Raw genomic sequence first — 22,826 nt, 5'->3', positions numbered from 1 at the left:
CACAAGTTTTTCAGGCATGTTAAATCATGAATCTAGAAAGGAACTGACACATCAGGCTTTGAACCTTTCCGCAGCTGAAACGATGGAGGCTGGAGTGGGGGTGGGGGTGGGGATATGGCCAGGGCTCCAATACAAGCAACACTAGAATACAGACGAAACGGTGATTCTTGGATCTCTGCTCTTCCCACAAGGTGTTGGAACTGGGGATGGGACTGATTGATTAAATACTCTTGGCTTTCTAGGCGTTCTAATCTGTTGAGAAGTTATGAATTCAGTGTCTATTTGTGTTCGCCTACAGTAGGAGCGATGCTAGATGCTGGGGATAAAATGGTGAGCATGGGGTCTGATAGCCATGCTTCTGAAGATCCCATTAGATCTTCAGGGAATTCAGACATTTATCAGAGGATCATGGAAATAGATGCTGATTGCAAGTGTGTAAAAGTCTACAAACTCTACGTGGTCTTAAGCACACATTTAGTAGAGGAATTTAACCCAGGTACGGGAGGCCTCTCCAAAGGAACGACAACTGAACTACAACTGGGCAAGAATGAGGGAAGGAAAGAAGAGTGCTCCCGATGGAGAAATCAGCAAAAACCCTGTGACAGGTGGAGGAACGGAGGACCGGGGTGGTGGGAGCACCGGAAGTAAGGGACAACAGGACCCACACAGCATGAAGTCAGAGAAGGAGTTCGGGGTCAGGTCTATGCAGTCCCTGAAGATCATTTTAAAGACTTTGATCTTTATCTTAAAAGAGATGGGAAACGATTGGAGGATTTTTTTTTTATATTTATTTATTTGGGGGAGAGTGCAGGTAGAGGAGTAGCAGAGAGAGGGGGACAGAGGATCCCAAGCGGATCTGTGCAGACAGACTGACAGCAGCGAGCCAGACGTGGGGTTCGAACACACAAACCGGGAGATCACGACCTGAGCGGCAGTCAGACGCCCAACCCTCTGAGCCACCCAGGTGCCCCTGAGGGATGTCAATCAAGGGGACGAGATGATCAAAATTTTCCTTTTCAAACAATGGCTTACTGTAGTGTGCCGATCAAAGAAAGACAAGAGGAGACGCTGGGTTTCCTAGGGTGGTGTCCGTGTGAAAGGAGAAGTGTGGATGGGGACACGCAAGATATGTAGGTGATTACATCAGGAACACTTGGCTCGCTTAGACCAGAGGGATTGGGGAGAAGCAACGAGAGGTCTGAGGTCATGCCCAATCTCTGGTTTGCAGAATTGGATGAGTGTGGAGTGGGGTCATCAACTGGGGGAAGGGATCCTGAAAGAGCCGTATGGGGAGCAGGAGGGAGAGAGGTACTGACCCACGTACCAAGTTAAAACAAACGTTGTTAAAGACTTCCAGATCCGTTTAGTTTTGGTTTTTCAGTATTTTATTTTGGCACACAGGATAGAATATGGTACAGTGTTCTTCCTTCAAGCAATTCTCAAACCAACCGTTTCCATTTGGCGAAAGTGTTTTACATGTCATTTGCATCTTAGAATTACCATGTGTAGCCTCCCATATTTAATGAACATCAATGTGAAAAGCTTGCCTTCTGAGGCGACTCCGGGTCTTTAAAGAGGCCACTATACTGAGAATCTTCACGGCTCACATCCACGGCGTCAGGATAAATAAATAATTCTACCTATTTGTTCGGTGACAGATTATTTAACCAGAAATAGGTAGTGTGAAGAATCAGATACATTTAAATAAAGACCACTGGGCTCTCAGGTTCGTTAGCTTTTAAAAGTTGCCCAGAGAACAGACATTGAACGGAATTAGCTGACAAAGCCATCGTGTAAGAACAAAAGCAGAACAGCGGATCATCAGTAATTTCATCTACGTTCCACATCCAGTGCAAGTACAAGAGCTTTCATGGCTTTACAGTGAACACGGAGGATGGACGGGGTGTGTGTCTGAGGCCATGTCCAACCAGTTAGAGCGATCGCTGAAATCCAAGCATTTCCCGGTAACGACATGCAGAGCAATGGCACTGTGACATTCTGGCACATCATCTCCTCCCTTTAGTGACAGATAATTAAATTAGCTGTATCTGTAGCTTTTGAAATGCTTCAAATGGGTGCCACTAAATGTTGTTTACTTGAGGCAGTGGAATCAAGCTAACACCACACTGAATCATGAGCTCAGGATTGCAGGCAATACGTTTGCAATGGCAAATAATCTTTGGTACTCTTGCTCTCTCTGTCCAAGTTATACATGGAAAAAAAAAACTTCTGATTTTATCTACTGCTTGGGTTTCAACTTCTGCTCATGATATTCAGACTATATCAAAATAATGCGGTTATAATAATGGATGGGTGGGATTCATCTTCTATCCTTATCATATTATTAAGTTACCTATTTACCCCAAAAGGTGTTTTTATCATATTACACCATTGCCTCCAAGAAAACCATTCCCAACGTTACACAGTACATTTTACGGGGCAAAGTATATTGCTAATTATAAAAGAAAGACCCCAGAAATTCTCATTTACTCAAGTTCATTACCAGCAAAATTTTCGAGGGGAGAGATTTCATGAACGGTCATGACCTAAATGTATCCCTCAGAGTTACCAATCGGGGGGAAAAATGCATTGTAATTGTTAAAAATTGGACATCGTAAAAATTTGGAGGTCGACAGTCCACTTGTATATGCCTTCGACTGGTGCCTTCTTTAAGATATTTTAAGTAAGTCAACAACCACAGCAAGAAATGACATTCAGTGTAACTTTATTTACTATTTATTGCACATAATTCGAGGTCTTTAATTTCTAACCACCAAAGGTTCAAAGGGCTATTTTTACCATGAAGTTTAACATTAACATTAGTGAATTCATTTATTCATGTGTGTGTGTTTTTTTTATTGTAAACATCTGAATTATTCACATTGCCATAGATCCTGAACTCATAAGCGTGGACCATGCACAGGCTGGCAGCGAGCCAGGAAGCCACTCTGCAAGCAAACGGATACTCTGCATAAGGAAAAAAGTCATAGCACAACATTTAAAGTCCAACCTAAGTCATCTCAGAATTATACATATATTGACTTCTTAATTCATATAGTATCTGGAACTCAACTGGTTGGTCGGCGATGGGGTTGACCTGATTTCGGGAGAATTCTTCCTGGAACAATTAAGGAAAGAGGGGCTCAATCTTTCTTTTTAGTGGCTTGTTCCTCCCCAGCACCTCCGTCTTTCTTCTCCTCCTCCTCAGCTTCTTTGGTTTCTTCTCCTTCGTCTTCACCTCCTTCTTCTTCCTCCTTGGCCTCCTCAGATTCTTCCTTGGCAGCTTGAACATAAAGAGAAAGTTTACAAACTCCAAATCTGGGGTATGTCGGTCCACGCCTTTCTGCTAAGGTTCTGTGTGAAAACCCAAATGTCAGAAAGCCCTCCCCCAAATCTCTCAGGTCCACCTCCCCTAACACACACAACGGACCTGATGAACACTGGCCACTAACACCTTCTTCTTCGAAGAAGCCAAAAGGCAAACGCTTATTTAAAAAAACTACTTCTGTTCTCTCGGCCACCCAACCGCCGGGTTAAACAGACTGCTGAAGTGTTCACGGGGAATGAAAAGACAGCAGGAGGAGGATATTTTGAAATGCTATTCTCAACAAACTCCCAAGCTGGGCGGAGGGAGATGCGTACCGCTGAGAGGGCAACCAATTTGAGAAATCAGACACTGACTCCATGGCTTGCCGGATAACTAGATAAAAGGGATCATTTAAGATTCTAAAGTCATATACACATGAATAAGACTTCTTGGCATAAGCGCGGCTTCACTTCCCCTTACCCATCTCCTAGCAAATAACCACGCCCTGACTGTACTGGAAGTTGTGGGGATTTCTTTTTTATCATACCTTCTTCCTCTTCGGCTCCTTCCTCCTCTTCAGCCTCCTCCTTCTCCTTCTCCTCCTCCTCAGCTTCTCCTTCAGAGGGGGGTTCGTCCTTGGCTTCCTCGGCCTTTGCAGCCTCAATGGTCTCCTCCACCTCGATCTGCTCCTCCTGGACGTGGCTGGTGTAGTAAGATGGGAAGGAGCGCGCAGACATCAGGTAGGAGCTGGTCTGTAAACCGCCGTAGGCAGATCGGCCAAAGACCTGAGAGCTCTGGGAATAGCCGCTGGTGATGCTTCCCACGCTGGTGAAACTGAGCCGGGTCTCCTCACCTTCCAAGAGTTTCCTGGGAAGGCACGGGAGGATGGGGTTAATGAACAAGAACACAGGAAGTGTGGTGAATTACTTGCCCTATCTGAGCCCACCACGACCCTCTTCCCCTAATGTCAAAGGGGAGCAGGAGCAGGGCTGGGAATTATCGAAACCTCATGTCTGGGGATGTTGTGCCCGACACCAGGAAAAAGAAAAAAAAAGCAGAAAAACAAGCAAACACACGAACGACAAACAAACTGAAAACAGTCCTGTCTCTTCGATTTACAGTGTAAGGAGACACCAAGAGAAGAACTCACGATCCCAGGGTCAAATTCTTCCATATTTGTCTGATAATCACCTTCTTCTTGGAAAAAGCCAAAAAGCAAACGTCTATTTCAAAGGACTAGTCTTGAAGGTTTCTGACTCAATGTGAATGAAATACGATTTTCTTCCTAAAGCTGAACGGCTCTTACCACCCCACCCTGTTTTTACCTGTAAGCTGCAATCTCAATGTCCAAAGCCATCTTCACGTTGAGGAGGTCTTGGTATTCTTTAAGGTATCGGGCCATTTCGCTCTTTGTGGTTCGCAATTCATTTTCTAATTTGTTGATTGTGTCCTGGTGGAGGATGGGGGCGGGGGGGTTAGAATCTGAGCATAAATCCGATTGCTATCATTTTACTGCAGTACGGCTGCAAAGGCCTAACCTACTTACAACCCAAGTGCACGCCTCAGATAAAATCCCCCCTAAAAGAACTGCCTTTTCTCTTGTTTAACCTTTCCTTACTTGGATTAGAAAAACACACAAGCAAACAAATCTAGCTTCAGGAAGCATGAAATGAGAACAAAAAGAAATTTGTTTTTTCATCTGATGGGAGAAAAATTGTTGGTTTCCTTTTCATTATTACAGTCTCATGATCACCGTACAATGCCTGCAAAAATATTTTTCATTGATTTAAAAAACTTGGTTTCACATTCATTAGTCAACTTGACTCCAAAATCACGTGCAAGAAATTACTCCATTTCTTTACACGAGTAGGAAGCAGCTAGATAAGAAATAATACTAATTTCATCTGAAATATTTTCTGGGGATTTACATTTACTTTTTCTCCTTCCCAGAAAAGGAAAATCCTTTTTAAAAAAAAAATGTTTTACTGCGAACATCATTACCTACTACAGTTTGGACTGCATTCCTGTCTACCTGAGGGAAAGGAGTGGTTAATAAAACCAGTCCCTGAAGCATGGTTGGGCACAGGTATCCTTCGGAACTAACGAGAGCTCCCTGCCGAATTTAGTGAGCAGATGGTCCAATCTGTGCCGCAAAGCGACTAATGGTTGATGAAAGACAGTAGAGAGGCAGGCCAGAGGCAACGCCCAGATCCACCCCTGCACCCACCCCACCCTACCCTTGCAGGGCTGGGCAGCTTTAATGCGGAGTAAATTCAACTGCACCGAACCCGTCCCCACCGACTGCAGTCGCACCCCCGCCCCCGCCCTCCAAGTGCCCCACCCCTCCCACACAGTCTCCAGGGAGTCAAGTTCTGCTCCCCACTGGCTGCTAGCGGACGCCCCCTCTCTGGCCTCCACTTCCTGGGCGCGCCCTCGACTCTCCACCCTCCCCCCACCCACCCCCACAACTTGCTCCTGCGGCTCCCTCCCCGCCCCCACCGCGTTTTGCACGGTGCGGTACCTGCATAGCACTAATGTCGGCGTTCTGCTTGTCCTCCAGCTCCTGCAGCTGCTTCTCCAGCGCTTCGTTCATGCCCCGGCATGCTTCGATCTCCAGGGTCTTGGCCTTGAGCAGGCGGCGGCTCTCGGACACTTCGTCCTTGGCGGCGCGCACCGCGTCGGTGTTCTTGGCGGCGCTCTCGGTCAGCACCGTGAAGCGGCTCTTGAACCACTCTTCGGCGTTCTGCATGTTCTTGGCGGCCAGCTTCTCGTACTGAGCGCGGATGTCCTTGAGCGCGGCGGAGAGGTCGGGCTTGGAGGACACGTCCATCTCCACGGAGATCTGCGCGTACTGGATCTGCGCCTGCAGCTCGGCGATCTCCTCTTCGTGCACTTTCTTCAGGAAGGCGATTTCGTCCATCAGGCTGTCGATGCGCTTTTCGAGCTCGGCGCGGGCGAGCGCGGCCTCGTCGGCTCCTTTGCGCGCTTCCATCAGCCGGCCCTCGGCGTCCTCGCGGCTCAGCACCTCCTCTTCATAGCGCGCCTGCAGGTTGCGCAAAGTCTCCTCCAGCCCTTCGCGCTCGCCCTGGAGCGCCTGCTTCTCGTTGGTGGCGTCTTCCGCCGCCAGGCGCAGGTCGCGGATCTCCTGCTCGTACAGCGCCCGGAAGCGGGAGGGCTCGGAGTGCTTCTGGCGCAGCACCAGCAGCTCGGCTTCCAGCACCTTGTTCTGCTGCTCCAGCTCGTGCACGCGCTCGATGAAGCTGGCGAAGCGGTCGTTGAGGTCCTGCAGCTGCGCCTTCTCCTGGGTGCGGATCGACTTGAGGTCGTTGCTGATGGCGGCTACCTGGCTCAGGTCGAGGTTCTCGAGACTGGGCATCAAGGAGCCGGAGCTGGACGAGTAGCTGCGGCGCACGGACAGCGAGGAGGAGACCGGCGCGGAGTAGCTGGAGTAAGCGGAGCGCGCGGTGCTGTAGCCGCTGCGCACGCTGGAGATGTGCACCCGGGGCGTCTCCACGTAGCGCCGCTTGTAGGAGGTCGAGTAGTACGGCTCATAGCTGAAAGAACTCATGGTGGCGGTCGGAACCCCTCCGGCCGGCGGCGGAGATGGGGGCCTACAGAGAGAAGAACGGGGAGAGAGGGAGTGGGAGAGGGGAAGGTGGATGGCTGTGTGCGGCTCGGCGCGGTCCTGCCACCCCTATTTATACGCGGGGAGCATTCTGACGCAGCCTGCGATCGATCACGGCGCGCCGGGCCGGTGGGGGCAGCGCGCTGCTGCAGCCAAGGGGAGGATTCTGCGCAAAAGGGAAGGCGGGGGCGAGCGACAGGCGGCTCCGGGGCTGCGGCGCGCGTCCTTTCCACTTGTATGCGAGGCCTTGGATTTTTTCCTTGCGACCCCTTACCCCTCACTCATTCCCTTCCCCAACCCTCCCCCCCCCAGCCTACTTAGTCCTTGACCCGGTATCACTCAGATGACGGGTCCCCAATGGTGGGTCCCCACTCCCCACTGACACCTTAGTTTTCCATATCCACGTACCTAGGAGACACCCTCCCCCCTCTAACTCGCCCCTTCCCCACCAGGGGCCTCCTCCACCATCGCCCCCACCCCCGTCTTGGGGTTTAAGGTGACAAGGCAGTGCCTCTAGGACATGAGTGATTAAAGTAAAAAGTTTAAGCTTGCTGGTATCGGGTCTATATGGGAGGAAAGTTTTATATGTCTTTGTAGCTATTTCTGGCACTTTCTTTAATTCATCTCTCTTTCTCCTGGTTATTTCTCTTTAATGCGCTGCTTCTGCACACACACACACACACACACACACACACACACACACACGTGAAACTGCGGCACTGCAGGTGTTGATTTTGGCATTTCTAACCCCTTAGAGCAGTTAATGGCAGCCTTTCCGTGTTCCTAGATTTTCCCATTCCTTTCTGCAGAATGAAGCCGCGAGTGTTTTTAGCGTGTTGAAGCGTGTAGGTGGGGGAGAGCGGAGAATGAGTTTGAAACTAACCCGGGGGAAAACCGGCTTGCGAAGGCAGCGGCGAGTTCTGCAGCCGGGTCCTTCGGCCTGATCCACGCTGCCTGTATCTTCATCAAGCTGAATTCCTGCTTCACACCACCAACTCCGTCACTTTAAAAACCCCTTTTCCCTCTTTTTACACCTGTGTAGCATCCAACCTGATGATTTCGACAAGCCAGGCAGGTGGCTGGTTTTCAGAGGGAAGCTGCTGCTGCCAGCCCCGAGCGCCCAGGGCGGTCTCCCGGGAGGAGGACTCAGACCCGAGACATCTCGTTCTGGGGCGGACAGCGAATAGCCGCGTGATTCTCCCCCCGGTTCGCTCTAATAATTAGGTTACAGATACAGTCAGACATCCATGGATTTTCTTTAGGAAACACCCCGATCCCTGAAACTGTGCACGCCGTAATGCACATTGATACAACCCTGCGGTTTGCAGAGCCTTTCACACCCATTATGCTAGGGAGCCCTGGTTTCCTGCAGGAGTGGCGGAGATTGACACGGGATAACTAAGATTTCTCCAAAGAAGCACTTAATTTTTGTGTAATGTGTTTAAGAGGCGCATTTGACGTGCACCTTACTGAGGTTTTTTTAATAGCAAACTGAGGGGGAAGCGTGCTAACAGTTTTCAAATAGAAAAGCCGGCACAGCTTTCCCCGTGAGGCTGAGAGGGTGAAGTACTAGGAGACAGTACCACAGATGCTCCCGGAGGTACTGCACTCCGCCGGCCGGGCCGACAGGCGGGTGTGATGGGTCTTAACCTCCGGGGTTCTTTGCAGCTGTAAAAAACCCACGGCGGCCTTCATGGTAGAAAGGCCGCAGCCAGAACTTCCGGGAGGTTTCTAAACAATCTCTATTGTCTCAAGTAATGCAACTTTGGGATCATGGACGTTTGGAGTTTAATCTATCAGGAGGTCCGTCCACATCAATCATTCCAGGATTTCAAGCCTGAGTCATTAGGCTCTCGGGATTTTGCCTGGCCCCCACCGCCCTGCTAAGGCCCTTATTCTGATGACTTTATATAGCCCACATATCCTTAGCCTTCACATTCATTGGTGATCCAAGAGTGGAAAAGGCTTCTCCCCGGAGAGACAGGGGGTGAGGGAGAGACACTACAGAAATCAGAGTTTTGCCGGCTCCCAGTTACCCAATGCGGATGAAAAGTGCCAGAATGGATTTGTTTTAACCTGCCCCATATAAACCACGTCGTTTCATGTTCCGCAAGTCGGCCTCATACACCCCACTCTTAGCTATTCATGAATTCCTTGTCTTTCTGCCAGCTCCCTTCCCTCGGAGTTTCAGGTCACCCTCTGAGATCTTAAGTCCATCAGCGGTTTTTCCTTCTTTTTTTTTTTTTTTTTTTTTCTTTGCCACAGCTCCTGGCTGAAGCCTCTGACTGCAGAGGAAGCTGCCCCAGGAGGAGGGCGGCGGCTGATGCTTGCTGCAGTGCCGGTGAAAGACGCAGAGAAGAAACCTGTGGGGCACCTGCAGGCCATACCCTCCGTGGGGGAGCTGAAAAGGGAGGTGCACCAGAGAGCCCTGGAGGGTGGGAATGCAAGGCAGCGCCCTCCCCCTGACTGGATCTGGTGTCAGGAGAAGGGCAGAGCAACTGTATTTCTGAATGTGGATCTCTGGTCTTTTTTAAAATAGCTCCCGGCTGAGCCACCTCAGTCTCCACCAGGGCCCGCTTTACAGGGGCTCCTGAACCCAGCCTGTGTTTGGGTTTGGGTTAGCCTACTTTCAGCCTTCCCCAGCTAGGCCCTTGCCTCTTCTTAAATATTCTGTCCAGTCATCCTCCTTTTAAAATCCTCTTCCCAGCAAGTGGCTCTGAATGCCCATGTGACCCTTGCTCTTGTGTGTAAAATGAACAACTTCAGAGAACCTGCTTAGAAAAAGAATCCTGGCTTTTGTGTCCCCTGCCCTAAGTGCTTCTGCATTAGTGTTTGTAATGGTGTCGTTATTTCTTTAGAAGAAGGCTTTTTTTCCGGTCTTGTTACACATTTGGGCCTTTATTTCCCTTTAAGCATTTTCTCCCCCAACATAGAATGGGTTGGGGCTGGCAACAAAACACACTCTTAGGAGATCCAAATTGTTTTAAGGGCAAAGGTGATGAAACTCATTAATAGGACTCCATCTGTAATCCCCTGAAGGACTGGTTGAGGTCATTTAAAAAGTAAAATATAGTCCCATGACTGCAGGGCCCATAAAATAGAACCCTTAGAAACACCTAAAGGGTTTTGCTTCTTCTCCAGGGCCAGTAGAGTCAGACAGCTTCAGAAGGGTAGGACCTGGTCGCTTTTGATTTCATTATTCTAAAACCCCGGCACGGCAGGAGGTCCTCTGGATGGGTATCTGTTTTGAAAAGCACCGTCTGAAATTTAGGCTGGAATTATGAGGCAGGCCCCAGAGAAGTATCAGTCTGGGGGGCAAGCGAGCAGAATCCCCCCCCCCACCAGTGAGCTGTGGGAACAGCCCTCGTCCAGGACAGCAGATGGGTCCCGGTCCCCTCACCATCATGTGGACACATCAGTGTCCGCATCTTTTTGAAGCAAGGAGGGGTGAAGGAATAGAAACACATGCAGGGCGTCTACCCTATGACAGGCCTCTGATCTCTCCTAGTTAAGCATTACAAAATCCCCCTGAGATGGTTACTGTTATTCAGCAAACAGCTGAGGCCCCGATAGGTTAAATAATTTGCCAACTCACACCATTACTTCAAACCGGAGCTCTGTCTGCTCCCAGTCTGAGTAGTGCTCCCCTCCCAACACACGCTGCAGCCGGTGGCATTTGCTGCTTCCATGCGTCTCTGTGGAACTTGATCATTGCATGCCACAGTGTGCAGACCGTGCATGTAGTAAAACCTATTGTGTTTTGAGAACACCAATCTGAACTGATTTGCACCAGGAGACTCTTAATGAGCGTGGTTCACTCGGACAGCCAGGGATGGCAATAGACTACGATGGTTGTAGGTTTCTTAGGCGTCCCAGTGTAAAATGAAAGGAGGCACATAACCGCTGATGTCACCTTCTAGGCACCACTCTAAACACCAGTTTACAAAACACCTTTCCTGGGATTAATGAGCTAAAACACAACTTAGCTGATCCAAACCCTTTACAATGACTGCATTGTGACCTCTGTCTTTTTCCTATTTAAAATACCTTCGCTTTCTGCCCTAGTAAATAGGTCTTTGATAAAGTGACTTTAAAAAATGGCTATAAAGAATAAGAGAAAAAAAATGTTGGCAGTTAACTTATCATTAATGTAGTTTATCGTGCTTTTTACAGATCTTTAACTTTTCAAAAAGAAACGTGGCTAAAATCAACAGAAAATGCCTAGTTTGGGGAAGCCACAGATAGATTTCCTCCCTGTTTCTTGTCACCAGTTTATTTCTTTATACGTTATGCTCACCGTAGGAATCATCATCTGTGAATCTCCCCATCTTTTGGGAAATCTGTTTGGAAGAAAACTTTTCCCATTGTAACCCAAAATATGCCCGGTAATTTTATAGCATCGCGTTGTGAAGTAATGCATCATAGGGCGTGCTCTGCGGCTACATAAAATTTAGATTGCAGCAAGAACAAGAATGCCATTTGAATAGATTAAAGATGAACAAGCACGTTTATATTCAAAACACGTGCAGTACTAGAAATGACGGGAACTTGCTGCTGTCCAAGCAGAAATGATGTGACAGGATCAAACCCTAAATGCTTGCGCCACAGAACTAGCCAAGGTAATGTATTCCACACCCCCCTCCCCACCCCCACCCCCACCCCCAAGCCTGCTGCAAGGCCCCTTGTCCTTAATCACCGTCACCAGACGCAGGGGTAAGAGGGTATGCTGGGGACATCAAAGGGCTTAATTTGCAGGCATTTCAAGCAGGTCACGGCCACAGCGGTCAGAACCAACAGTACTAACCCTGCTTGTTCAGTTGCGCTCCCCTGACGGCAAGGAAGCACGTGCGGCCGCTGTGGTGTGGATACTAACCAGCCACAGAAACATTCCATGCGGCACCTGGGTTTCTTTGCTGACCTTTACGGTGACCTAATAAATCAGTTGGAGGGATGTCAGGTTTACAGTTTGCAGAGACAGAGGATAAGCAGTTCCGCCTGCAGGAGACAAAGCCCCGAGGCCGGCTCTCTCACAGCCACGCTGGAGCTCATCCCGGGCGGCAGCACACTTGCTCGCCAGCACTTTGCCGCTGCACGGTTGCAGCAAAGGCTGCGGTAGGATGGCAAATGGGCGGATCCCTGGATTCCAGCAGTAAAGCAGGCAGGCTTCTCACACCAGGATAGATACCGTGGGTGTGTGGTAAGTGGAACACGTAAGAGACTGTCCGGGTTCGAAAAGCGAAAGTTGATTGTGGCTAAATGGCTTGCTGATTGATTCAATAACTCGTATGCTCATTCATGCATCGAGTCACCCAATGTCCGCGGAACACTTCCGATGCGCACAATTCTGTACCGGTGCCAGGGGGCGGGGGGTTGGGGGGGTACCAGGAGTCACGGCACAGTCCCCGGCTCCTCGGGGCTGGGAAATACCTGGGCTCCCTAACAAAACTACTGCACGCCGTGGATGAATCTCAAAACTGGTATACTGACACCAGGTGAGAGAAACCCTAGATAAAGAATACATACCAATTCCGTTTATAGAAAGTTCCAGAAGAGGCAAACCAATCTGCGATGGGGGGAGAATGTGGTTGCCTCAGGGAGTGTGACATGGGGAATGACTGGGCGGAGGCACAAGGGAACTTTCTGGGGTGAAGGTATTGTCCGAGGTCTGGAGAAGTTTGGATTGTGCAGGTGTATGCATTTGTCAAAACCCCAGATGTAACCAGGAGTTGGCGTGTTCCACTGAATGTGAATTTTGCATCAAGGGAGAAAACTGTACACTGTGTATCTACAAAGCCAATCCCTTTGACAGTAGCTAAGCAGGCCAAACCCATGCATGTGAAACTCGGAGTCCTATGCAAAAGTGAAACAATAAAAGGCAATATCCTAAGAGGTGTCACGAGGAAGAGAAGAATGGTACAGGCAGTAACTGCTGTGACTTTAGAAAGGGGAGATGTCTTGGGGCGCCTGGGTGGCTCAGTCGGTTAAGCGGCCGACTTCGGCTCAGGTCACGATCTCGCGGTCCGTGAGTTTGAGCCCCGCGTCGGGCTCTGTGCTGACAGCTCAGAGCCTGGAGCTGTTTCAGATTCTGTGTCTCCCTCTCTCTGACCCTCCCCCGTTCATGCTCTGTCTCTCTCTGTCTCAAAAATAAATAAACATTAAAAAAAATTAAAAAAAAAAAAAAAGGAAAGGGGAGAGGTCAAATGAATGAAATGTATCAACATTTCTGTGGCTGGTGACTACGCTGGTTGCTTTGCACGGGTATTGTATTTAATCCTCACAGCAGCTCTCTGAAGTGGATCTTTTTATCGTTGTTCTAAAAATGAGATATTGTATTTCTATTAGTCCATCCCAATATTGCATTAAAATTTGTTAGCAATCTTACATTGCTGCCTCACATTGAATTTGTATGGACTTTGAAAAAAAAAAAAAAGGTTTGAAAGCTATGCCTATTCATTTATACTGTGGCTTTAAAAAAAAACTTAAAAATATGACTTTCATTTATTTTTTTAATCGAATCTTTAATATAAACATTTTTGGTCCATTGTTCAAATCTGCTGTAATAGTTTTAAAACCTTCTAACTTTACGTCAAATTCAGTAAGAATGGATTTCCTCATTTTTTTTTTTTAAATCAAACCACCGTTAGAAATGTGTTTTATATGCTATGCTTCATAGACTCTTGGGATTGGGAAGTAATTTCAATTTTTTCCACACAAGTCCACCACTGGCTGCTCTGGCCGTCCCTTTTCCAGAGTGGATTGCCTCCTTCCACACTGTAGCCATCAGACATTACTTCTAGCCAGAGCCCAAATTCCTAGGGAGGTTGAGGCATAGGCACCCAAGAATGAGAGATCTTTTTCCCTTTCAGTTTCTCACTGCGTTCGGATTCTTTTTCCATGTGATTCTTACAGCATCCTCGCAAAGCAGAAATGATAATAGTGATATTCACATGGAGAGCGGAGGTTTTCCAAGCATTTCTGCATCATGTCACGGGATCCCTGCAGTGGTCAGATCTGCATGTGTTACCATCCTCGCTTCCTCGATAAGAGGTTGCAGACGGAAAGTGAGTTACCCCAAGCCGTGTGTCCTGTAACAGTGGAGCCAGTGCTATCCTCTGGGCTTCCTGTCATCGAATTTTCCTCGTAAATCTTGCAGTTTCATATATATCAGGCCTATCCTTTTTTTTTTACATCCCTCCGTGGTACCATTCCAAAAAGATAGGGAAGCCTTGATCGCTTCTTACTTTCAGATTGGATATCTTTGGATAATTACTTATAACAGAGCACCATTTCATGAGCTTCGATCACTGTTAAAATGCCAGTATCAATGGAAGAGGTAAGAGTTAAAGGTGATATTAGTCCTTTGTATGTGAGATTGAATACGAGACTGGTAATAGCTTTGGGGGGAAAAAAACCCACAGAGACAGAGAGAAAGCTTGAAGGCCTTGCGCAGTGAGCATAGGACAGGAAGGGGCAGAAACAATAAGTGTAATGGGGATGAGGTGGATGGTCAGACAATAAGCCGGAACAGTGGTGGGACCGGCAGCAAAATAGTTTTTGTAGCTTTCAGCTCACCATGCCTAAAGCAAAGGCCTCTATTTCCATAGTATGATTTGACTGGGATATAACCCATAGTAGTTAAATTAATCCTGGGATGGCCAGGCTGTATTTAAATCAGGGAAGAATCCCAAAGCTTTATTTAGGGGTGTCTTCTCCCATCTGACCTTTTGGCCAAAGGAATTCTGTGCAATTGACAGGTTATTAGTCTCAGCTCCTTACCTCTTACATCCTTGAGGCGGGGCTCACCCACCAGGAAAAGGCCAAAAGGAGAAGGACACAGAAAGGCAGTAAAAGGGCAGAATAATCGGCAGACCAGGTAACCAAACCCGAGGAGATCTGATAGAAAGTGAAATCATAGTCCTATAATTTAAGAGTATAAGGGAAAGGAAAATTTGTATTTAGTGTAATTGTGTGCAAAAATATTAACAATAGCTTTGTGTCAGGCACTGAGCAAGTTCGTTTGGTGAGATAATTTCTTTGAATCATCACAAAACCCCGATGAGCTGGGCATTAAAATCACCCTCATTTTAAAGATGTGGACACTCAGGTTTAGACTAGAGCCTAAACTGTACGCCCACCGAAAGAACTCAGCTATATTATGTCAGTAACCCTCACAGTAAGTATTGTTTGCATTCAGTAAGGAGGAGCATGAGGTTCAGACAGTTCAAGCATGTCGGTCAAGGTCACACAGCCGGGTCAAGGTCCGTCTGAATTCTCTCGCTTTCGGCTATGACCAAAGTGCAAGGATGTTGTTGAGAGGTGCTATGCAAATAAGAGCTCTCACTCCTTTTTTTGTTTCCTATGAAGCTTAAATTTGTATACCGATGCAAGGAAATGGTGCAATTATCAGGGTCAAGGAAGCTCAAATCACATGCAAGTAGTCATCCATAGAATGGTCATCTAGGCAGAGCACCACAGACACAAACCAAATAAGCCAAGCTCTGCTTTATTAGCAGACTCCAAAAATAGAGATCCATCACTGCAATAATTTATAAGAACCAAATTGCATCTGAGCACGTCTCTCCAGATACAGGCTTAATGCCTTCCTTACTGCTAACTAGCAACGCCTTCTATTATTATATTGTCTGCAAGAGGGAAAAAAGCACACTGAAAAAGATTCCCCTCACCTTTCCGTGTCACTTTATCTGACAAATTTAATAAACTGCACTACCAAATCGTGTTAGGATAGCCGATATGCTTTTGAATAGAGCTGACATATTTCAGTTTGCAAAGTGTTTTCTTTTTCTTCTGCCAAAAACGTTTTTGCCCATTACATTGATTAATACTCACTTTAGACGTTATCCAAATTAAAATTCTCTTCCAAATCAATGCCCCAAATTTAGAAAGATTACTTAAGTAAGGCACACAGCTCTGTCCTAACACTTAAATGTGCAGATGGGTCGACAGCCCAGCACCATATACAATTCCGAGCTGCCCAAAGGTGAAAGAGACTGCTCCAGGCGCAAAGCGATAGCAGTTCAAAAGGGAATCACTCCACCTCGGAGCTGGCCTTGACCCTGGATGGCCTCGCAGGTCCTCTGCCAACCTGAGATTCTCTAATTCTAAAATATTCAAAAGGTGAAAAGCACTGGGTAAGCTAGAGCCAGGGAGCCCTCACATCTTACGGTGATCGTGAATAGGAGTCCAAAAGCAGAGTATTATTCCAAACAGCGAGACCTGCGCCTAACTTAGGTCAGATATGAGCCAAAGACAGAATATGATCAAATGTCAGCAGAGTGAGATGTTTGCGGGAAGCCAGATAGAGTTACTCATTGAAGTTTTGGAGGAATAAGTATTTGTTTTATTTGCATGAAACTCGTCTTCCCTACAGAATAGAGCTAAGGGTAAACAGCTGAACAATCGCCAACATTTTTATCAGTTGAATTTGTCCTCCTTCACCTATCACAATAGAACTCACTTTTTTCTCTCTTCTGATGGTTTCTTTTCTTTTCTTTTAATGTTAATTTTTGTTTTTGAGAGAGACGGGGTGGGGAGGGGCAGAGAGAGAGGGAGACACAGAATCTGAAGCAGGCTCCAGGCTCTGAGCCGTCAGCAAGCACAGAGCCGGATACGGGGCGGGGGGGTTTGGGGGTGGGGGCGTTGCTCAAACCCACCAACCATGAGATCATGACCTGAGCTGAAGTCGGATGCCCAACCGACTGAGCCACCCAGGAGCCCCCTGATGGTTTCTTTTCATGGGTTGATAATAAAAGAAAGGAGAAAAAAACCAGATGCTTATTTTACTGTCACTTCTGAATCAAATGTTGAAACAGAGCAGGTATTAGGTTCATTTACTTCTCTCTCCTAGGACCCAAACCCCAGCCTGCAAAATAGAGCCCAACTCTTTCATTCTCTCTGTCTCTGTCACTCTCATTCTCTCTCAAGTCTTTGGTTCTTTATCTCCTCCTAAAATCTGTGTACTGCCGGTTTCCTTTTGGAGAAGGGAACCTCAGAATTTGAACTCAACACTCAGGGGGTAGTAGAGTAAGCAGTCTGGGGTTAGAGAAAGGACAAGCAAAACAATCTCTAGGTATCAATAAGCTAACCCTCCTAGATGACGGGCTTGAGCCTGCTGTTACTTCAAAAAAAGAGGGGGACGCCATCTAAGTCAGCAAACGCCGCAAGTATCCTCTTTTCCAGATGCAAAATGGTGTTCTGCACATGATGTTTTTTGCACATGATGTTCTGCAAATAATTTTGAAAATCCACATAGTTTTAGGGAACAACGTAAAAGAAAAAAGCGCTAGAACAGAGGTTGAGGTATCTGATCCTAGATCTAGCTCGGTCACTAACTGAGCACAGCTGTCTTCCAACCGGGCCACCTCTTCCCCTGGAGGGGTTGGAGGGCTTTCCAAAGGGTTCCAGGCGTAAACAGGACTAAGGGAATTTATTTCCAGATCCCCGATGGCCACGTGAAGTCTTTTGTAAAATCGATTTGCTTGCAAACCTGTGCCAATTTTTTTTCCCCACCTTCACCATTAATTGAATGAGCTAAATCTGCGGCAATAAGGTTTTGACAAAAATGCATTTAAATCACATAAGAAAATGAAATAACTTTATTTTTAACATCGTATTGATAACAATGTATTGAAATGAAAATTATTCTTATTTCAACCCTGAGTGTGAGGAGTTAAATAAGGTGCCTCGAAGTAAAAAATACACAGGTAATATTCCTAGTCATTTGATTGCATGAAGGGAGGAAATTACTTTAATCAAGCAGAGATCAACTCAAATGCAGGTTAGGTGTTTTGCACATCTTTGCTTTCAATAAAATTAAGGGAGAACCTAATTGATTCACCGATAGAGCATCAAAATATTTTTTATAATGCCTCAATACGTGCTTTTGGCTTAAAATTTGGAAAGATATCAAATATTAGGTGATATTGCTAAAACGGTACAAAACACCATGAAAAACTTCTATTCCTGTATGCTTATATTCACATAGTTCTATGTATTTGCATACTTTTATGCTTATTTAGGTAAACAAGATTTCTCAGCAATTTTATATTATATATATGTGTGTGTGTGTGTGTGTGTGTATGTGTGCCCACACATGCACATGTGTGTATTTTTTTAAAAGAAAGAATAAAGTTGCTTTCTTATTTATTCTAGTAATCAGTACTATTCATTCATGCATACATGGATTAAGAGATGACCTGCAAAAAAAAAAAAAAAAAAAGAAGAGATGACCTGCAAATAAAAATTCTTTTTTTAATTTTTTTTTAATGTTTATTTCTTTTGGAGAGAGAGACAGAGCGTGAGTGGGGGAGGAGCAGAGAGAGAGGGAGACACAGAATCTGAAGCAGGCTCCGGGCTCTGAGCTGTCAGCACAGAGCCCGATGCAAAAAGTTTTATTCTTTATTTTAATGGTTACTTAGTAAAATTTAACAGATAGCCATGTTCTGAGAAATTGGGTACTAATAGTACTTGTAATAAAAGTTAAATCCAGAAAAATTTATAAAATTTAGATGCTTACAGTTACATGACATAAAATACTTAGTTTACATGTTCATACCTATTTTTATGGCAGAAAAGAATGATAGAATTACAATACAAGGTCTACAAATATAAAAATATTGGGATAAAATAAAGTGGTAAAGCATAATGGAAGAGTTCAAAGGCAAAAAAAAAAAAAAACATAAAAATCCCCAGAAGATCAGTGAAGGGTAAAGAAGATCCTGTTCATGTACTTTTTAAATGAATGATGATGAGTAAGATGTTGGTATGGTATTTAGATTCCATTTAAAAAAAAGAAGATTCCATTTGATGTATTTAAAAGACTAACTTAATTTTGTTTTGAAATGTCTACATTTAAAATACATTGGAAGTTTCATCTTTTGCAACTGTTGAAACTCACAATGAAAAATTTTAGATATCAATTTAAAATTAAAAAGCAAGGGACACCTGGGTGGCTTAGTTGGTTAAGCATCTGACTGCAGCTCAGGGCATAATCTCGTGGTTAGTGGGTTCGAGCCCAGCGTCAGGCTGTCTGCTGACAGCTCGGAGCCTGGAGCTTGCTTGGGATTCTGCGTCTTCCTCTCTCTCTGCTCCTCCCCTGCTTGCACTACCCCCCCCCTTAAAAATAAATACAACATTAAAAAATTTTTTTAAAGTAAAGTTACATAGATCTCCAAAATTTTTTTAGGGGCTGTGTGAATAAAAAAAAATGTTTGAAGAACACTGACTTGGGCAAAAATTTCCCCAAAGAAGATATGCGAATGACTGATAAATAACATGAAAAGATCCTCAACATCATTGGTCGTTAGCAAAATGCAAACAAAAACCACAATAAGCAATTACTAGAATGAATATAATAAAAAGTGTTGGCAAGGACGTGGAGAAATTGAAACCTTCAAACATTGCTGGAAAGAATGTTAAATGGTGCAGCTACATTGGAAAATAGTTGGCAGTTTCATTGAACAGAGCTATCATATCATCCAGCACCTCTAGATTGTGGTGATAGTTGTGTAACTCCATAAACACACTCAAAACTATTAAATTTGACACCTTAAACAGGGGACATTTATTGTATATGAATTATATCTCAGTAAAGCTGTTTAAAAATGCCACAAGTGCAATACATATATACATACATAAATACTGGTTAAAAAGAATAAATGAATGTTCTTTCATTATGTTTACTCCACTTGCTTGGAGGCAGAAGGAATAGATCAAACTCTCTGAGAGAGTGAGGGGAAGAAGGAGGCTATTTCCATGTCCCTCCACACTGGCAAAGTGGCCAGGAAAGCCAACTGACTCGACACAGAAGCTCCGCCCAGGGCGGGCTGGTGCAGCACTGGGCAGAGCCTTCTATGGACAGTCCCAGTGGTTCATGTTTAACCTTGATCTATAATCAAGGTTATAGATTTTATCCTCCATAATGAGGCACTTGTTCTGTTTCAGAGCTGAAAGTAGCTAGTGGATCTCAACAGCATTCTCTCTTACATAAAGAAATTTACAGAGGGGCCAAAATGGCGGAACAGCATGGAAGGTATTTTTGTGTCTCTCGTCCCTGGAATACAGCCAGATCAACCCTAAACCATCCTGCACACCTAGGAAATTTACACAGCTTCTTTCTGTTGCCCTCCATCGAAAGGCCAGGTTGAATTTTCCAGCAGATCACTAGTGCTAGAAGGGAGAGCAATCCGGTTATAACGCACCCGGGAATACGAGACAGGAAATAGACAAGCAATTAATTCTCAGTCTTTCTGCAAACACTACCAAGATGACTGCTTTTATCTGCCTCTCAAGTGAACACAAAGAAGTAAATCATAAACTCCAGTTTAAGTTTGGGATGTTCACATTCTTTTTCCAAATTTGTGCCTCATATTTGAATAGCAGAAATGAAATAAAACAAAGACTCAGAGTGCTGTCATACCAGTGTCCCTTGGGAAGGCCGTGTACCTATTCTAGCTCTAGTTCATTGCCTGAAGTTTTTTTTTTCTTGTTGCTTTAGAGATGGTATAGAAGCTCCACAAAGAAACCAGTTACCTTAACTTTATAGTCATGTCTTGCTTTTCTTACAATGCTACCCAGTTTAATCCAGGACTTTATTTTCTAGTTTGGGTTCTGTCATTTTTGACCATTTCCAAAAAGCAAAAGGTAAAACTGAGCCACCAATGATAATTTTTTTTTAATTTTTTTTAACGTTTATTTATTTTTTTTTTTAATTTTTTTTTTCAACATTTTTAATTTATTTTTGGGACAGAGAGAGACAGAGCATGAACGGGGGAGGGTCAGAGAGAGGGAGACACAGAATCTGAAACAGGCTCCAGGCTCTGAGCTGTCGGCACAGAGCCCGACGCGGGGCTCGAACTCACGGACCGCGAGATCGTGACCTAAGCCGAAGTCGGCCGCTTAACCGACTGAGCCACCCAGGCGCCCCAATAATTTTTTTAAATAATGGGATGTATCACACGTTCTAAGGACATCCCCCCCCCCCCCAAAAGGAATTTTCCACCAATGTGAGGAATGTTTCTGCTTCCTGGCAAAGTATTTACCTCCATGTCTGTAAGTCATTTATTTTGATTTGCTAATTTCTTGATTTGCTCATTTGAGACTCTATTGTAAATGAGGATGTGTGTCTTTATCAGGACCATCCTTATCTCCTTACAACATATTACACTTTTTAGTTCTTCAGTTGGCTACGTTTGTAAGTTTGAATAATATATTTAAAGCTCTGCTGGTTTATCAGAGACATTCAAGAGCGCCACTTTTTAATATGAGAGTATTAACATGAGAATCTGTTCTCTTCACTTTGCCTCTCCTTTCCCTGCTAATTTTGCTCTAGGTACTTCTACTTTAGCATTGGTAAGGTTGGAACCTTTATTCTATGCTCTGTAGTAACCAAAATCGTCTTCTATGCTTTGTCTATGATGACTCCAAAAGCCAAAAACCAATCTGTGGCTTTAACGTTCTCATAACCATGCAAATATTGCTTACTGCAGGAGAAAGAACTGTGCTATTGTTATATTTCCTTTCTTGACCATCTTCTTTGTTTTCCTTGGAGTTTCTAACTTCATTCCTGTGTTTTTCTTTAGTCTTGGCCTTTGTCACACCCTCTTTGTCCAGTTTCCTTATCATGCCACCTGGGACAAGAAGATCTCTTCAGTCTCAGAGCCCTGAGGTTTCGCCCTCCTGCCGCAATCTGAATTCGCTGTCCTCCATGCACCCAGGCTTCCTGGGGTTTCCTTTATTTTTAGTCTCGGTTTGTGTCCATTCCTGGGTCACAGTTTCCCTCTTTCTCTATTAAAAACTTTGTTTTTGTAAAACTCAACCTCCAGTAAGAATCAGCAGGAGGTAAACTTCCTGTGTGTCTGAAAGTGTCTTTGCCCTCTTAATGCACGGACACTTTCCCTGGGTGTTCAGATTTCATAAAACAATAGATCTTCCAACTAATTTATTTGTATTTTCACTAGTTTAGTTGTATGTGCACATTCATTTGTATTTCTAAGAGCTCTTTCTTATTGTTGCTCCTTTATCACAGTAGCTGATTCTTGTTTTACAGGAATAATTAGTCTTTAACTTCTTTACAAACAGTAATGAGGTTAAAAAAGAAGTTGACTTCTGTTTTACTGAATTACTTGTTTCCTCCAGGGTCAGATTTTCCATTTCCTTGACTTTCTTTGCTTTAGCACAAGGTTTCTTCAAAGGTCTGCTGTGAACAATCCATGATTGCTGATTCGTATTTAAAGGTAATATAAATGGAGAGGTTCCCTGGGAGATGTGTGGCTCTGGGTAGGGTTTGCAGAATGACTTTTGTGACCAGATGAGATCTGGCCTTTTATAAGCTGCTACCACCGATCGCAAAAATGTGGAAGTTTTATTACAAGGTTGATAGCGACATTTCTATAGTTCTCCCTACACAATTTGGTCAATTTCTTCAGAAAAACGTTCCTTTTCCCCCAGTATTTATGTAATAGGATGAAGCTGGGGGAGGGGAAGTGGTCCAAATGCCCACAGTTCTGCTTGGGTCTCATGGAACAGGTCGAATGTTGCAGATGAGGTCTTTCCAAGGATCCTTTCTGGGCGTCGCCAGCCTCCTTACTGTAGGAAGGTTGGCTGGGGGCGGGGTGGGGAGGGGGGGGGGTTCCATGCAAATTTTGGACTTCTGCAAATGACTTTCCCAACTGTGTTGAACTCTTTTGTTCCCTAACCTGTCCTGGAAGCTGTTGTGAGATTATGTAATTTTTAATTTCTTAATTATCATTTCTCCTGGAGTCTCAGGAGAGAAGATGAATACGTTCACTTCAACAGCTTGAATCAGATAGTTTTATCATTATTATTACATCTTATATGTAGAAAAAAAAATTATACACAAAACGTTTACATCTGCTC

The 22,826-nt window shown here is 45.2% G+C and overlaps 1 protein-coding gene across 2 annotated transcripts; it reads right to left on the bottom strand.

The window, feature by feature from the left end:
- Positions 1-2,708: 2,708 nt before the first annotated feature.
- On the bottom strand, positions 2,709-6,972 carry NEFL (neurofilament light chain). Of its 2 annotated transcripts, XR_006201561.1 has the most exons (5): positions 5,829-6,972; positions 4,633-4,757; positions 3,855-4,174; positions 3,074-3,283; positions 2,709-2,967 (listed from the first exon to the last, which is right to left on the bottom strand). XR_006201561.1 is itself a non-coding variant. In XM_042934540.1 (4 exons), exons 1-4 carry the CDS (start codon positions 6,873-6,875, stop codon positions 3,144-3,146), a joined length of 1,632 nt encoding a protein of 543 aa, XP_042790474.1. In that variant the 5' UTR covers positions 6,876-6,972; the 3' UTR covers positions 2,709-3,143. The 2 variants fall into 2 exon arrangements, 1 of the variants encoding a protein (XP_042790474.1); XM_042934540.1 differs by having other exon boundaries at positions 2,709-3,283.
- Between the last annotated feature and the right edge of the window lie 15,854 nt (positions 6,973-22,826).

The sequence above is a fragment of the Panthera leo genome, chromosome B1 (genome assembly GCF_018350215.1).
Source record: "Panthera leo isolate Ple1 chromosome B1, P.leo_Ple1_pat1.1, whole genome shotgun sequence".
NCBI classification, from domain to species: domain Eukaryota; kingdom Metazoa; phylum Chordata; class Mammalia; order Carnivora; family Felidae; genus Panthera; species Panthera leo.
This window is presented reverse-complemented; position numbering and strand designations above follow the sequence as displayed.

What these genes read in the sequence shown, in the direction of transcription:
- NEFL (XM_042934540.1), bottom strand. Translation starts at nt 6,875, where the DNA reads ATGAGTTCTTTCAGCTATGAGCCGTACTACTCGACCTCCTACAAGCGG. An exon ending in CCGACATTAGTGCTATGCAG is followed by an intron (nt 4,758 to 5,828) that starts GTACCGCACCGT and finishes ATCCTCCACCAG; the next exon opens with GACACAATCAACAAATTAGA. An exon ending in ATTGAGATTGCAGCTTACAG is followed by an intron (nt 4,175 to 4,632) that starts GTAAAAACAGGG and finishes GTGCCTTCCCAG; the next exon opens with GAAACTCTTGGAAGGTGAGG.